This window comes from Neltuma alba, unplaced genomic scaffold, assembly GCF_004799145.2.
Source record: "Neltuma alba isolate B1F8T4 unplaced genomic scaffold, ASM479914v2 tig00013204_pilon, whole genome shotgun sequence".
NCBI lineage: Eukaryota > Viridiplantae > Streptophyta > Magnoliopsida > Fabales > Fabaceae > Neltuma > Neltuma alba.
Genome location: NW_021637509.1, coordinates 101,766 through 116,446, shown reverse-complemented (window position 1 = coordinate 116,446; position 14,681 = coordinate 101,766). Strand labels below are relative to the sequence as shown.

Below are 14,681 nucleotides of genomic sequence, written 5' to 3'. Positions count from 1 at the left end.
TACACACGCACACAAGTATTTGAAATACATGTGACACCTAAGCCTACACAATTTGAATTTGATATTATCGTTTTATTTTTCAAACTTAGATGTTGAATTTGAATATCATCATATATGTATACGAGAGCACTCTGGGTTATTTCAAATTTAACGACAAAACAATTCTTGTACGAAATTAATAAAGACAGTTGAATCTCAGGCTTATTGTACGGGAGCATTCTGGGTTATTTCAAAATTAATGACAAAACAATTGAATCTCAGGCTTATTAATCTGAGCCAACCATCCTCCAAATTAATACTGACCAGATTTCGTTTGTAAAAGGAAAAATGAGCAAAGTTGCAGAAACAAAAAGAAAACAAAATAGAATAGCAACTAAATTGGACAAATGGGACGACTTGATTGTGTTTGGTAGCATCAAGTCAGGCCGAAGAAAAAGATAGCATCATAAGACCAAACGCGGCGTAAACGCGTCCAAAATAAAAGAGTATATCACAGATGCAACTACAACCAGACCTGAATTTTAAAACTTGATCTCAACTTTGCTTCCTTCCTCACCAGAAGAAGCCTTTAAAACCGAATATTCTCCATTAAATATATTTTCCTTCCAGAATCAGTCTCTTTCCCCTACCATATAACCTTCTCATATTCATTCTCTGCCACCAACTGCAATTTCAAGCTAGGTAAAGATCCAATCCAAAGCTGATATCTTTGGCTCTGACAGGGGAATTAGATTTTTGGGTGTCTGCTATTTTTGCAGGATGGATCGCCGTGAAGGCAGTAGCAAAGGAAGGAAGAAGAGGCACACGAGATTGAAGGCATATTGTGGGTGTCCTTGTCATGCTGTGTCCACCATGTTCAGAGGAATCGGAAGGTGCATGTTTGTGTGTTGTTATCCTGTTATGCAGTGTACTGGTTTAGATGAACAAAGACATCGCCACCATCTTCCCAGACGCTTCAATTGGTGACTATGGATTATGAATCCTAATTCATCTGGGTCTCCAATCTCCACCCCCCAACCCAGATTGTTTGATTGCTTCATGGAATCCATTGTTTGAATAACAGAATCAGTGGTTTCTTTTGACTTCTGTCTTGTTCTTGGCACTTTGGGAAGAGAGAGTAAGAAAGGGCATTTTTTTTTTTTTGCAATATGGTTCTGAACTTTTTTTGAATAATTGCAATTGCAATTGTCTATATCTATGTATAAAACTTTGTTTATGGCTTCTTCTTAGTGTGCAAGTTGGAACTTATGCAAACATGTGTATTGCTGGTTCCAGCAATTCTGCCACATTTTTTGGTTTTTGCCTACCTTTCAGTTTCAGCAAAGTGGAAACGTCTATAATAACGCCCATTTTCTGAAGCAAGGAGTTCTGTTTTTTTAATGATCACATAATCCTTACTTCCATAAAAAACAGCAAACAGTCCCTGAACTGAAAAAAAAGATGGCGAAATATGTGCCAGGAAAACTTAACTGGTATGTACCGAATGAAAAGAAAGGAGACAAGACAAACATCCTCAAAACAATGATCTTCATTCTCCTACCTAAACAAGTTAAGCCGCAAGACTGAACCCCGATATGAAGTTACAGGGGCCCCTTTCAAAATTTACACCCACATAAAAAAGAAAGGTTCTTTTAGCTAGCCTCTGCAGTTCATCAGTTGACATGTCAGCTTCTTTACATCAGATTGTTTGAGGGGCTTTTGGATGAACATCTGAGCACCTTCCTCCAAACACCTTTTTTCACGAACAACAGAGAATAGTCAGAACACCAACAATATACATAGACACAAACACCATCTGTAGCATGTAGCTAGCTGTGAGACTCACTTGTTCACCCTAGTTGGGATGTTCTCAGATGACATTATCACCACGGGAACTTCCTTCATGATTGACGATTTCTGTTTTCAAAGCAAAAAAGATTGTGGCTGTTAATAATATAAAATTGTGTCACTGACTCGGGAAAATATCTTATACTCTTTCGTGCCCTCTACCTTTATTTTCTTGAGTAGCTCATATCCTGTCATCCCAGGCATACAATAGTCTGTGATAATCATATTCACTTTGGATCCCTACAAGAAGCATTTCATTATCAGTTTGGTGAAATGTATAGTAGTTTGGCCACTATGAAAATAGAACGAGTCACTTACTGTGCTCTTCAAGGTGCTTTCTTCATCACTTGCCAACCCCAGAAATTCCAATGCCCTCGGTCCATTTTCTGCAGTTGTCACTGCAAGCAAATAGCCATTACAGTTACAAATGGCTGAAAAACTAAACACCAGAAGAGTGTTTCTGAAAGAATTTATAACAGAAAGTGCTTTATTTATGTATGTACCTTTGCAAGAAGAATTCCTGAGGAGCTTCTCAACGAGTTTGCGGTCAATGAGGTTGTCATCAACAGCTAAAACATGGGGCATAACTCCATTTTCCATGACCCAATTTGGTGAGGAAGAGGAAGAAGAAGCCATGCGTTTTTTGAATCTTAGAAACACAGATAATAAAGAAGGAGAAGGAGGTCTGCTGCAGAAGGTAATAAACGCAGTTAAGATAAAGGAGGGGGCTGCAAGAGTATTAATTGCAGGAGGACCAAGATAAAAACAAAACGCTTACTTCTTCTCTGACAGGCCTATAATAAAGAGAGAAAGGAACATAACAGCAAACAAACTTGAAAGTCACAAGAGATGTATGAAAGGAACGAGGTGGTGGTATATATACAGAGTAAATGCCTATGAAATCCAAAGTGGTTGGTAGGAAAGGAATTTGAGAAAACCGGAGAGAGAGAGAGAGAGAGAGACACAGACATACATAATATCAGGTCACAGATATTTCGTGATCCTTTTGGGGTATCTATGAGATTTGATTCAGTCCTAACCCACCCTTTCTCTCTCCCTCATTTATAGTTTCTTTCATTTCTGTCTTGACGAGATTTCAGAATCAGTATCTGCAGTCTTTGCATTCATTTTTGAGAATCCTCACCCTACAAACTTCTTTTAAGCTAAGCACAATTGCTGGTCAAAAAAAAGCTAAGCACAATTATTAATAATCTTTGTATTTGCCCTATTAATATATATTCCCATTTCCAGGTATTGATAAAAGATAAGCTTTGTAAATGAATAAGTTCACTGATATGAGGATCTCACCCAGAATGCAACTTCCATTTGCAATCAAGTAATTGATTTCATTTTAAAGACTCAAAGTTAAAAATACCTTCATTCTGGGAGAGGTTCTTAACTTATTCACCTTTGATACGGTTGGATTGGAATAAATCAAAACTTTTGGGACACAATAGTCTGCTAAGAGGTTCCAACAAAAAAAGATTATCACAATGTTAATTGTCTGAATTTCCCAGCCGGACCCGGCCTATCAGACATCGAAGAGCTTGATTTTCTGACGGAAATTGCATCTGATAAAATCTGGGTAACAAAAAGAAAATCAAAAGGAAAGAAGAAAAAAATCTCGATTTCTTTTTCATTTCCTTTTCTGACCCACCTTATTCCAAAGAGAGTACAAAAATTGCAGGAACAGCGTCGTAAGCTGGAGAATAAAATCCAAGTGCAGCATCCTGTGATTGTGTCATCAATGCAGAAAGAAAAGATAGCAAAACACAGATCTGTGACATGAAGTTCACTTTACAACCCCAAAACGTGAAGAGAATCAAACCCTTGTTCGAGTGCTCTCTCTGAACATGTCAGCGCTTATGTCAAACACAGTCATGATAAAAAATATTAGGTTGACCTGCAAATCAACAACATTTCGACTCTATCATCTCATCAGTACTCATCATCATTATTCAACATGTCCCTCACTTTATTTATTGTAAACTTGACGAAGGAAGTTGGAAAGAGTATAATAATTAAGGTTCTGTGCTTGACTTGGAGTTGAAGTGACGGTTGGATTCGTTTATGGGGTAAGATTCTGCATGGTAGAGGCGATGTTCATGACATAAATAGGTCAAATAAGCAGGTGACGAATGGCTCTGTGCATATTTCTATATGAGGAAAGACAAAAACCAGAGAGAGTGGAGGGCCAAGAGGGGTGACATGTTGTGACACGGGAAGGGAAAAGTCAAGCTGCAATGCAACGGGGAAAACTCTACTTTTTGCACAACTTGACGTGACTTAAGATTCTGATGATATCCCTTTTGTTTGAATTTTAAGAAAATATTGTGGAATGACTCAACTTTGTAAAATTAGTAGTTAAAAAAAAAAAGAAAAATGACTCAAAAATACATTTTGATATTTAAAATAACAAATAAGTCATGTAAATAAGTAAAAGAACCAAATGGGCATGAGGTGAGAATTTGGGATTTGCAAAGTTTAGCGAAAAGATTATACTGTCACTGAAATAAAATGAGAAGTATCAACAAGTTTTGTAAAGTGATTGACAACTTTTAAATTGAATATGACTATTTTCATAATGTGTTCTGTAATTTGTTATTAACCATTTACAAACTAGGTAAAACTCGGGGGATTGAGTTGAACAAAATTACTAAATATGTAAGGTGACTGATCACTTGTGAAATAAAAGTACCTATTTCCATAATATATTTCACAATTTGTTATTACCCATTTCGAAACAATTTTACTAAATATGTAGCATGATTGAGAACTTGTGAAATGAATTTGTCTATTTTCATGACATATCTCACAACTTGTTATTAGCCATTTTTAGACAATTTTACTAAACATGCAACGTGATTAACAACTTGCAAAATGAATTCAACTATTTCATAACACACTTTACAACTTGTTATTAGCAATTTCTAGACAATTTTACTAAACATGTAATGTGATTGACAACTTGCAAAATGAAAATGACTATCTCCATAATACATTTTGCAACTTATTATTAGTCATCTTTAGACAATTTTAGCAAATGTGTAACGTGATTAACAACTTACGAAATGCATATGGCCATTTCCATAACACGTTTTGCAACATGTTGTTGGTCATTTTCAGACTTGATGTAATTTTTTTAGGGCTGAGTTAGACAAATTGACTAGACATGTAGCGTAATTGATAACTTGAAATATATATTTGATCATTTTCATACTATTGACTTGGTCAATTTCACCAAGTATAACTTCTTGGGAGAATTAAACAATAGAGTAAATGTTTTGAGAAACTAGTAGACAGTAAACAAGTACACCTAAAGTATATAATAATAAACATATTAACAATAACTTTTATGATTTACTGCGTTTGTAATAGAATTGACCATTAAAATGATAGTATTTAACAAAAACCAGTAGTTCTGTGATATCAATTATATTACATATATTCAAATGAGGAATGAGAAAGCCCAAGCACAGATATGTGTTCTTCAAGCAGCATGAGGAAGGCAGAGGAATAGAGAAGTAGCCTATTGTATGATTGAAAAATGGTAACATGAGGAACGTAGAGGTAATTAAAATAGGCAATGCAAACAACGGGTCAACTAGAGTTGGAAGTTCAGAGAGGGATGATTTGGGGTGTGTTTGAATGGGGTGGCAAAACTGAATTTTATTCTAACTAACTTTTCTAGGCTTAAGTTAGAATAAAAGTCAGTTAGTATATGTTTGGATTGGTGCTTATAAAAAAACAGTTGAAAAATTTAAAACTTTTGGATGATTAATAGAAAAGTGTGTTCAGTTGTAAATGACAGAAAATAGCATGAATTTTATTAAATAATAGTGTTTGATATTATATGTTTTTAATGTGATAATAGTTTTAAAAAAATACCTAAAATTATTGTAATAAAATAAAATAATTTTTTTGGTGAAATTATAAAATAAAAATATTTGTTACCGAGATAATTTGATAAAATTTAAAAAAGTAATAAATAAAAAATAATTAAATTTCTATTAAAAAAATCAAATTATTGGATCAAAATAAGACATACTTAAATACATTTATCTTTCTTTTCATCCTCATTTGTTTTCTCTCTCCGCGTTAACTGTAAGAGCTCAAAATTTGAGCTTCTCATTGCAATCAACTTTTGAGGCAGAAGTTGGTTGTACAAGATGGCTATCCAAACAACCCAAAAGCTTCAACTTACCTACAAGCTTTAGTTTCATCAATTTCAATACAATTTTTCTCCTTCTAATGACAATCCAAACACGTTATTGGAAGTGAGAAGACGGTCTGTAATTGTTTTTGAACAAAAGGAAGCTAGAAATATTATAAGAGAGAGAGAGAAGAACTCTCTATGATTCTGACTGACAAAAAGAGAATGAAAGAAAGAGCACGTAGATAAATTGTCAAAATTTGTAAATCTCAAATTAATACTTATAAACTTATTTGTTTTTTATGAAATTAGAATGATTAATTTGGCATTTTAGAATTCAAATGGGATTGTCCCAAAAAAAAATCTGTCACATGATTATCGATATTTTAAAATTATTATTTATTTTTTCCAATTCTGTAATTTAATTATTTGATACAGAGAAGGGAAAAAGAGAGAATGGGAAAACGAGGTAATTTAAATTTCTTGATAAAATAATTGAAGATAATAATTGTTGACTAATGATATTATGGATAAAATATCTATTTTTTTAGCAAAAGGATAAAATATCTATTAAATGCTTAATTTTTATACAAGGGAAAAATATCTCTTCTTTGCAAATACTAAGTGTATTGACAAATAAAAAAATACTACTATATGAGAAAAAACATCAATCATCAATATATAATTTTAAATCCTGTGAATGTTAATTTTTTAAAAAGCAACAATTATTACTTTTATAGTTTTCATTTTAATTTTAAGTTTTTACTACTCATTTTTTTAATTTCTAAATCTTTAAATATTAATTCCTATCGAATTCTTTCTTTTATTGCGCAACACACAGAATTCAACGATCTTAGATCGACTTTACATTAAGCATGTCACATATTTGCAACTAACAAATATAAAGAATATTTCATCGACGTATTTCATTTCCAGTAATATGTGCAAGTTAACAATAACAAAGAAAAAAAAAACCATGTGAGGCTAACTTATCTAATTAAAACAGAGGGAGTGTAAGCTAAGGTCAAATATTCAGATACTTTTAAATATATACGTAATAACAAAAAAATTAGTTAAGTTAGTTATTCATGATAAATATATATTCCTCCGATCTTTAATATAAGACCCAATTCCTAAGTTGGTTTTTGTTCTAAATATAAGACCTATTTCTCATATTTATCAATTTTTTTTAAATTACCCTTATAGATACTCCCTTGACCATAATCAAGTAGGAAAGGGAGAGAGGGTATTAAAAAAAGATGATTATGGTGTTTTAGGAAAATATGTTACTTTTTTTATAATTAACTAACTTACTTAATTTTTCTAATCTAATAAAATTAGTTAAATAGGTCTTATATTAAGAATAACAAGACTATTATTTTTAAAAAAATATTTTTATTAATTATGTGTATTAGAATAAAAACCTTTTAATATATGTGATCATTATGGGGATTATTTAAAAAAAATATAAAATATAAAATAATTTAAAATTTTATATCTAAAATCAAATTAAATTTGTAATTAATTTTTATATTTAAGACACGAGGTTTGCGTGTATAGTACAAGACTCTAAGTAGGTAGCATAGTAACATGAAGCCAAGGCGTTTTGATAGGGAAGAAAGCAAAGGCCAAGGGAAGGAGCTCTGCAATATGACATATAGAGACGGAGATTCCCTAAAGACTCCTGGGGAGACGTGTCATCTCACCCTTTTTCCTGTTTGGTTATCTCCTTGCTCTTTCCAATCCAGCCACATGAGAATCTCCTTAGCTCTTTGTGTAATAATGCGCTAGAAACGCATAAAAACACAAACTGAAATCTAAATTGGATTGGGATTTCTTTTCAAGTCAAACGATCATATCTGCTTTAGCTTGGAATCTCACTAGCCTTTTGTGTGCTACTGCTATGATGTTTAAATAAAAGTTACTGCTTTCTGTCTGAATTATAAGATCTTGTTTATAGTCTATAAATAAAGTATTATAATTAGAATTGGAGTCGTATTTAACTGATTGGGATAAGTTAATGAATCTATATTAATTACTTAATTATAACAAATATGGTATAATCCCCCTAAAATACTCCCATACAATATTAGACTATATATCAGTTTATAAATTAAATTAATTTTCAAAAAATAATAAATATGAAAAATAAAATTGATTAAGGACTTACATTTAGAACTGAAAGTAACTTACTCTAAAAACAATAACCAAGACTAACTTTCTAACTCGTTCCAATGTTTAGGATCGAAAGAGTAATTTAAATTTTTTTTTTTGGTATTTCGTAAGTTGATCTTCCTAAAAATTTATAATTCGAACCGTACACGTAATTCTTATTTCTCAGATTTGATAATAACTATTGAACGTACAGATGTGCTAATACTTGTCGTTAATTGATTTGCAGCTTCACTAACAAAAACATTATAAATAGAAGACAAGCTATAAAAAATTCTACAAAAAAAACTTCGTATTTTGAAAAATTTAAATCATAATTGTATAATTTCATGGTTATGTTATGGTTTTGTATGTACAGCGAAGCTTTACTCATTAGATAAGATCAGCTATATGAATCACAAGATACTATTAAGTTCTATAAAAAATCAAATAGTTAGATAAATTATTAATCAAAAGATCTCACTGAATAACTTCATTGAGTATTCTTTTTGACCTTTTATCCCTTTTTCAGGAGACTCGATACTGTTTGTTTAACCCTTCTCATTGACGCATTCAAAAGCCTTATTTAAATATGATCAAATCATCTCAAACAAATAGAAGCCACTCTTATTTTTTCGTGTACGTGTGTATACTTATTACGGATCCTTTTTTTTTTTTTTGGTATAATCACGCTTTCACCTCAGCTTTAGCTATCCTCATCTTGTGCCCATATTTTCCATTTAAAGCCGGCATTCACTATCTACGGCAATGCCAGACTTATAGCTAAACGATAAAACTAAACTTTCATTTTATTAGATACTTTCCGGCAAGATAATAAGCAGTGGAATAATTTACTAAATAAAATTAGAGCATATTTGGAAAAAAATATTTCTTTTGGCACTGCTTTTGGACTAAAACACGCTACAGAACGCCCAGAGTCAGAAATGGCCCTAGAATAATTTAGTGTCCTAAAAATTTAAATTAAACATAATCAATAGATTTTCAATAGTTTAACATTTGGAAAAAAACAAAGAGACAACCTAAAACAAAAATATCCGCAATCAATTAAAAACACAAATATGCTCTAAATATTTTGGTGGGTTAATATAATCTTTCATCTCTTAAGTTTGACTTCATTTTAATTTTAATCTTTCAAGTTTCAAACCATAAATTTTCAACCTTCAAAAGGTAAAATTATCCAAGTTTTTATTGAATTATAGAGACTATTGTTTTAAATAAAAAGAAACTTCAGGAACGAAAACCTATAAATTGAAACTTCAAGAATCAAAACTAAAATGAAAATAAATTTAAACGACTAAAAATTGTATTAATTCTATTTTGGTACTGCTTTTAGACTAAAACATGCTACAAAACGGCCCGAGTCAGACATAGCCTTAGAGAAGATGCATGCCATGCAAATTGAAATTGAGAGATAAACATGTCATCCATTTGGACTTCTTGGTTTCGCTTTGCCGTTCAAAATTTGAAATACTGTGAAAAATGATAGGTACAGCCTTTGGATGGTCATCAAACTTAATAAAAAAGGGCCTTCATCATCCTCATCCTCATCTTAATATTACTTTATAGTAGCCTTGGGAATGGAAGAAGTACATGGTCCCCCTGTCGTCATAAAAGGTATTCCCTTGAATGTGGCCACTCCCTTCTCATCAGTGAAAAGATTCTGCATTACAAAACACCCACAACGCCTCAACATCATATGATCATGTTATAATGCCAAAAATCTTCAAGTTTGTGCATTTTAGTTTTTTCAATTAACATTTGTACTTTTGCCAAATACCCTGTATCGGGATTATTGCTTTATAAAAGCTTCTCAGTGAGCCATAATTTTGATTGCAGGACATCTCACACGACAGGCACTAGAACAGAGATCCAAAAAATTTTCTACAATTAAAAGGATTGAGGGAATACTGGTGTAATCTTCTCCAGCTGTTTCTTCTTTGGGTTAAGTACATCTTCTGGCTTCCCATCAATCCTAAAGTAGAGGAATGAATAATCAGTGTAAAATAAATAATCCCAGAAGGAAACCATATCCGAAGCATTATATGAAATAGTTTGTCAATCATAGTTCTAAAAAGTAGAGGTGTAACTTCTTCAGCAGCTACAAACAAGTTATTTTAAGAATACTTCACAAAAGATCAAGAGTTATAATTGCTAACATGAAAATGGCCATCCACAAATGTTCTCCAGCCATGAGCAGTCATTATTCAAAAACAGAAAATAGAAATGCTCAAAGAATTTAAAAGTAGCCAAGCTCAGAAGCTCTTAATGACCAGTAGCAACTGGCAAACTTTGAACTGCCTTGCTCACGTCTGTGGCATGTTCTATGCGGAGACATTAACTTAGCAAAACTACATATAGAGAATATAATAAGCCACTCAAGCAGGAAATCTTTGCCTGTAGGTTCAAGAAATTTTGCAAGATTACCCGGAAAATGAAACACGCTCTCCAATTTTAGCCCCTTCCGGAGGAAGCAAGGGCTCCACAACAGTATGATCTTCATTAGATGCACATAGGACCTGGGAAATCGGAGTCAAGTGCACGCACTGTCATTCAAACATCACAGGACACGCTTCGACAAAAGTTAGTTAATGTAGCAAAATGAGTATGATTTATTAGGATAAGTACCAGTCCCTCTGACATGACATCTCGTAGTTTTCCAGGTTTGACATTTGTAATAAGTACAACGCGACGGTTCTGAGAAGCACAAAGACATCGACCATAAGATTTAGGACATAAAATCAACATATCCAACAGCTACATGGCTACAATTCAAACTGACAATCTGATCGTATAACACTAGGTCAGGAAACCATATTACCGTCAACTCTTCAGGACTGCAAAACTTCGCCAATCCACTGACAACTTGCCGCGATTTGGCATCCCCAACATCTATCTCCTCAACTAGCAAACTGCATCAAGTTCAATAATTTTAATATATAAGTTGTAAAAGGGAGTCATCAAACAATAACAGCATGAATAAATTTATCATGAGAATTTCTTTCGTAAGATTATTTTGCAAGAGTACCTATCTGCTGATGGATGCTTCCATGCTTTACGAATTAGTCCAACCTGAATATTTAGCAAACTGACACTAAGTTCTTTATCTTTCTCTGAAGCTTCTGTTTGAGCAGGTTTTGTATTCCCTTTAGCAGCATCCTTATCTCTTGTTACTTTTTCCTTCATGTTCCAAATAGAAAGTAAAAGAGTTGAAAAGTTAGTGCGTTGAAGTGGATCTAATATACAGATCCCAATTTCCATCGAAGTAGCATGCACAAATTCAGCTGGCATATAAGTTTTTGTATAGAAAAGTGGCTTTTTTATCACTATTATGATTAGTACTATATGCTGTCGTATCTCCTCAACTAGACTATCTAGTAGTGAAATAAAATAAAATAAAATATGTTGTCACATAAAATAAGTCCAATCTTCAATTACTTTAAAAAAAAAAAAAAACAACTTGCCTCAACTTTGCTGCCCTTATCTGTGCTTACTTCTGTTCCTGGTTTGTCTACATTCTTAGTGCTTTGCTCGGTCTTTTTTGCCTTTGATTCTTTGAATTCAGCTTCAGCGGCTGCTAAAGATTTTGCTACCTGCAATTAAAATCAAATAAGGAAAATGAAAAAGCCAGCCCCCACGAGATTTCACATGTAATCAAATACACATCTTATGGTGCATAACAGGGCACGTCAAGATATCTAGTAGATATGCATGGATATAATCCATAATTTTAAGGGTTTGTACAAGGTGTTCCTCCAAGATGCCATGAAGTTGAAGTGAAAAAATTACAGATTCTCTGTTTTAAGTTTACACAATTTTAAAATTTACGGCAGTGCAATTTGCAAATAAGCACAAAGGTTATACTTCAGGAATCTACACACGTGAATTAATGATAAAGTTTTGTTGAGTCTATGGAAAAATGACTAAAAAGAAATAAGAAAATGATGGCTCACCGAAGGCTCAAATGCAGGCACCCGTATCAATATTTTCTCAAATAAATCTCCAAAATCCTCCTTGTGCTGAAACGAATAACATTTAATCAAGAACACAGAGATATGGTTAAGAGCAAGACTGAAGAGATATGGTGAAGATGCAAAAGCTTTAATTTATGCAGTATTAAGAGACGTCCTTAGAGCTAATACGGAATGTGTACCAAATCATCCAATCACATACTAACACAAAAAAAAAAAAAGGGCATACTCTCCAATTATGAACTTCTACATGCACCAACTTCCATACACCGATACACAAGGTGGTACTATGGAATTAAATAACCAGGAACTAAGTAGATTTTGAAGCATATTCCTTCTTCATGTGCTATCATCTCCCAATCAGGCTTCAGTACAACTACCCAATTCCTAGTTAAGGTCTTGCAATAATTTTCTATACTACTGCCTCCAATTCTAATTATAAGACCCTGTTTGTATCTTATAATTAGGACTAGAGGTACAAACGGGGTCTTATAATTAGAAACGGAGGTAGTAGTATAGAAAATTATTGCAAGACCTTAACTAGGAATTGGGTAGTGTTACTTTTCTTTAGCTGGAGAAATACAGAAAAGAAAATAAATATCAAGCAGGGTGCAGAGGAACTTTAGCTGTTGCCACATATTTTATTTCATATTATGAATGATCAAGATATCCAATTACACGGTAGAAAGTAGCACCAATCACCAGCAAATATAGTGTGCAATTTAGTCGCAAAATGACATAGTTCCTAACATGCAAGTGGCAATGGACATAGCCAAATTTAACCTGTAGAATATACCTGAACATAATCCATCCATCTCAACACATGTGGCAGTTTCTCTCTGTTCGTCTCTGAAAGGGAGACCTGGCAATAAGCATCCATTAAAACATTGTTAGATTTCAACTTCAAACTCAAAACATAAGTATTTATTCCATGCTGAGTTTCTCCCTAATTATGCCAGTAAATCATCCGTTCCTTTAATTTAGTGAGGGCTAGAAAGACGAAAAAAGGACCAACCAACTAATTTTAGGATATAGGGGGAGGGAGTCATCTTTTTTCTTTCTCTATTTTTTGAAATCAAAGTATGATGAGGATGGCATGATGCATACCAGGGAGGAATGTACAGCAGAAAAAACTACAAGATCAGCTTCAGACAGCTTCAACCCACTGCCTAAAAGGACAGACTTTCCAGAGAGTTCGTCATTTAAACCCTTGAGAACCTCAAAAGCAGCTTCAGGGGTTTCAGGAAAAGCTTCTGCAAATGCCACCCACTTCATCACCTGCATGTGAAAAATGTATTAAGGGTAAGAAATCAAATTAAACCAGGTGCCAGGCATAACATTCTGGGGAGTACATTATAATTTAGATTCAAATCCAACACTGGACATCAATGCTCAAAATACATGATTTTTGACAAATAAGACGCTTCACAATAGCCAAGAAATGGCAATAACGAAAGAGAGGGAGAAGAAAGCTAAGTAATTTAAAATCCTAATGGCCTATTAACTTGCATTAACGGAGAAATTGAATGCCCATTAACAGTTTATCAATGAGTAAATGCTGGAAAAAACTATTTACCTCGTTACTGTCATTGAACCCATGTCCTGATGCCTTTGAGAGGCTTAAGTAAAGACTCTTAACATCACTTTCTAAACCATCAGCTGGAATAACATTCTGCATTAAAAGATAAAGCAGGAAGTTTTTCAAAGATTCATTCTTCAGAGTCAAAAGAAAAACTTGCTAATATTCCTACTCCCCAGTTAGAATTCAGATATCTAATTTTGAGCAACGTTTTGCTAGCACGAATTCAGTGTCAGTTTACAGGTGTACAGTGAGGACTTTACAATATAATGCAATAGATGTAAAGATATAGATATGTAAACTGGGGCAAACTTGGCAGGTCAAACAATATTCTTATCTTCAGCTGGGGCGAAATTAGCAGGTAAAACGATATTCTGATCTTCTAAGAAATTTGTCATAGATAAAAATTCTGCTTGCCTCTAAAGATTTCCTCAAAGAAACGTAAATCAAAGAAAATGCGCAATAGCATACACATGCATCTCAGTGAAGTCCTATTGATTACGCCAAACTGCTTCTGCCCATTGAAGCAACCACAAATGGTTTTTTGAAAATATGCTCATATGCAATTAATAACTTTGCATATTGCCAGTCATTAGACGAGCAATCAACTACCAAAGGGCGGGGTCCTTGAAAGAGAAAAGGTTTATACACTCTGGGAAATCCTGGAGGACCAGATGAGACCCATTGAAAATCGAAAACTAAAGTAAACGAATATGAAATGAGTATTTTAAATCCGTCGATGACAATGAAAGCAGACTGAAAAATTGCAGATTACAACAATGAACTTCGACTTACTGGATTTAAAGAAAAGTGTTTGCAGAGAGCCGAGACCATTAGTTTCTTTCTGCTCACACTAGCAGTGGCAGCCATCTCTGATGATCTGGTGCTATTATCTTCCAAGTACCAAATTCAAAGTTCAAACTTTTTTATTGGCACTGAAATACTGAGCAGCTCTACGCTCTGCAACTTTGAAGAGCTTAGG

General features: G+C 33.4%; 2 protein-coding genes across 3 annotated transcripts; both read right to left on the bottom strand.

Annotated features, from left to right (window-relative positions):
* Positions 1-1,464: 1,464 nt before the first annotated feature.
* On the bottom strand, positions 1,465-2,463 carry LOC114735343 (two-component response regulator ARR17-like). The gene is made up of 5 exons (XM_028923033.1): positions 2,331-2,463; positions 2,146-2,225; positions 1,990-2,067; positions 1,826-1,896; positions 1,465-1,732 (listed from the first exon to the last, which is right to left on the bottom strand). Exons 1-5 carry the CDS (start codon positions 2,461-2,463, stop codon positions 1,636-1,638), a joined length of 459 nt encoding a protein of 152 aa, XP_028778866.1. The 3' UTR covers positions 1,465-1,635.
* Positions 2,464-9,429: 6,966 nt separating this feature from the next.
* LOC114735342 (aminoacyl tRNA synthase complex-interacting multifunctional protein 1) lies at positions 9,430-14,681 on the bottom strand. Of its 2 annotated transcripts, none has more exons than XM_028923031.1 (12): positions 14,495-14,681; positions 13,697-13,792; positions 13,228-13,398; positions 12,917-12,982; positions 12,103-12,168; positions 11,614-11,742; positions 11,178-11,329; positions 10,971-11,061; positions 10,778-10,846; positions 10,577-10,668; positions 10,061-10,124; positions 9,430-9,812 (listed from the first exon to the last, which is right to left on the bottom strand). In XM_028923031.1, the coding sequence occupies exons 1-12, from the start codon at positions 14,567-14,569 to the stop codon at positions 9,708-9,710; spliced, it is 1,176 nt and encodes a 391-aa protein (XP_028778864.1). In that variant the 5' UTR covers positions 14,570-14,681; the 3' UTR covers positions 9,430-9,707. The 2 variants fall into 2 exon arrangements, with proteins under 2 accessions (XP_028778864.1, XP_028778865.1); XM_028923032.1 differs by having other exon boundaries at positions 11,644-11,742.

Excerpts from the sequence above, each read along its gene's own strand:
- LOC114735342 (XM_028923031.1), bottom strand. The coding sequence starts at position 14,569 with ATGGCTGCCACTGCTAGTGTGAGCAGAAAGAAACTAATGGTCTCGGCT. Across the intron at positions 13,793-14,494 it reads AACACTTTTCTTTAAATCCA|AATGTTATTCCAGCTGATGG; the intron begins GTAAGTCGAAGT and ends CTTTTAATGCAG. Across the intron at positions 10,125-10,576 it reads GAGCGTGTTTCATTTTCCGG|GATTGATGGGAAGCCAGAAG; the intron begins GTAATCTTGCAA and ends CCTCTACTTTAG.
- LOC114735343 (XM_028923033.1), bottom strand. The coding sequence starts at position 2,463 with ATGGCTTCTTCTTCCTCTTCCTCACCAAATTGGGTCATGGAAAATGGA. Across the intron at positions 2,068-2,145 it reads AAAGCACCTTGAAGAGCACA|GGATCCAAAGTGAATATGAT; the intron begins GTAAGTGACTCG and ends TGCTTCTTGTAG. Across the intron at positions 1,733-1,825 it reads ATCCCAACTAGGGTGAACAA|GTGTTTGGAGGAAGGTGCTC; the intron begins GTGAGTCTCACA and ends TCGTGAAAAAAG.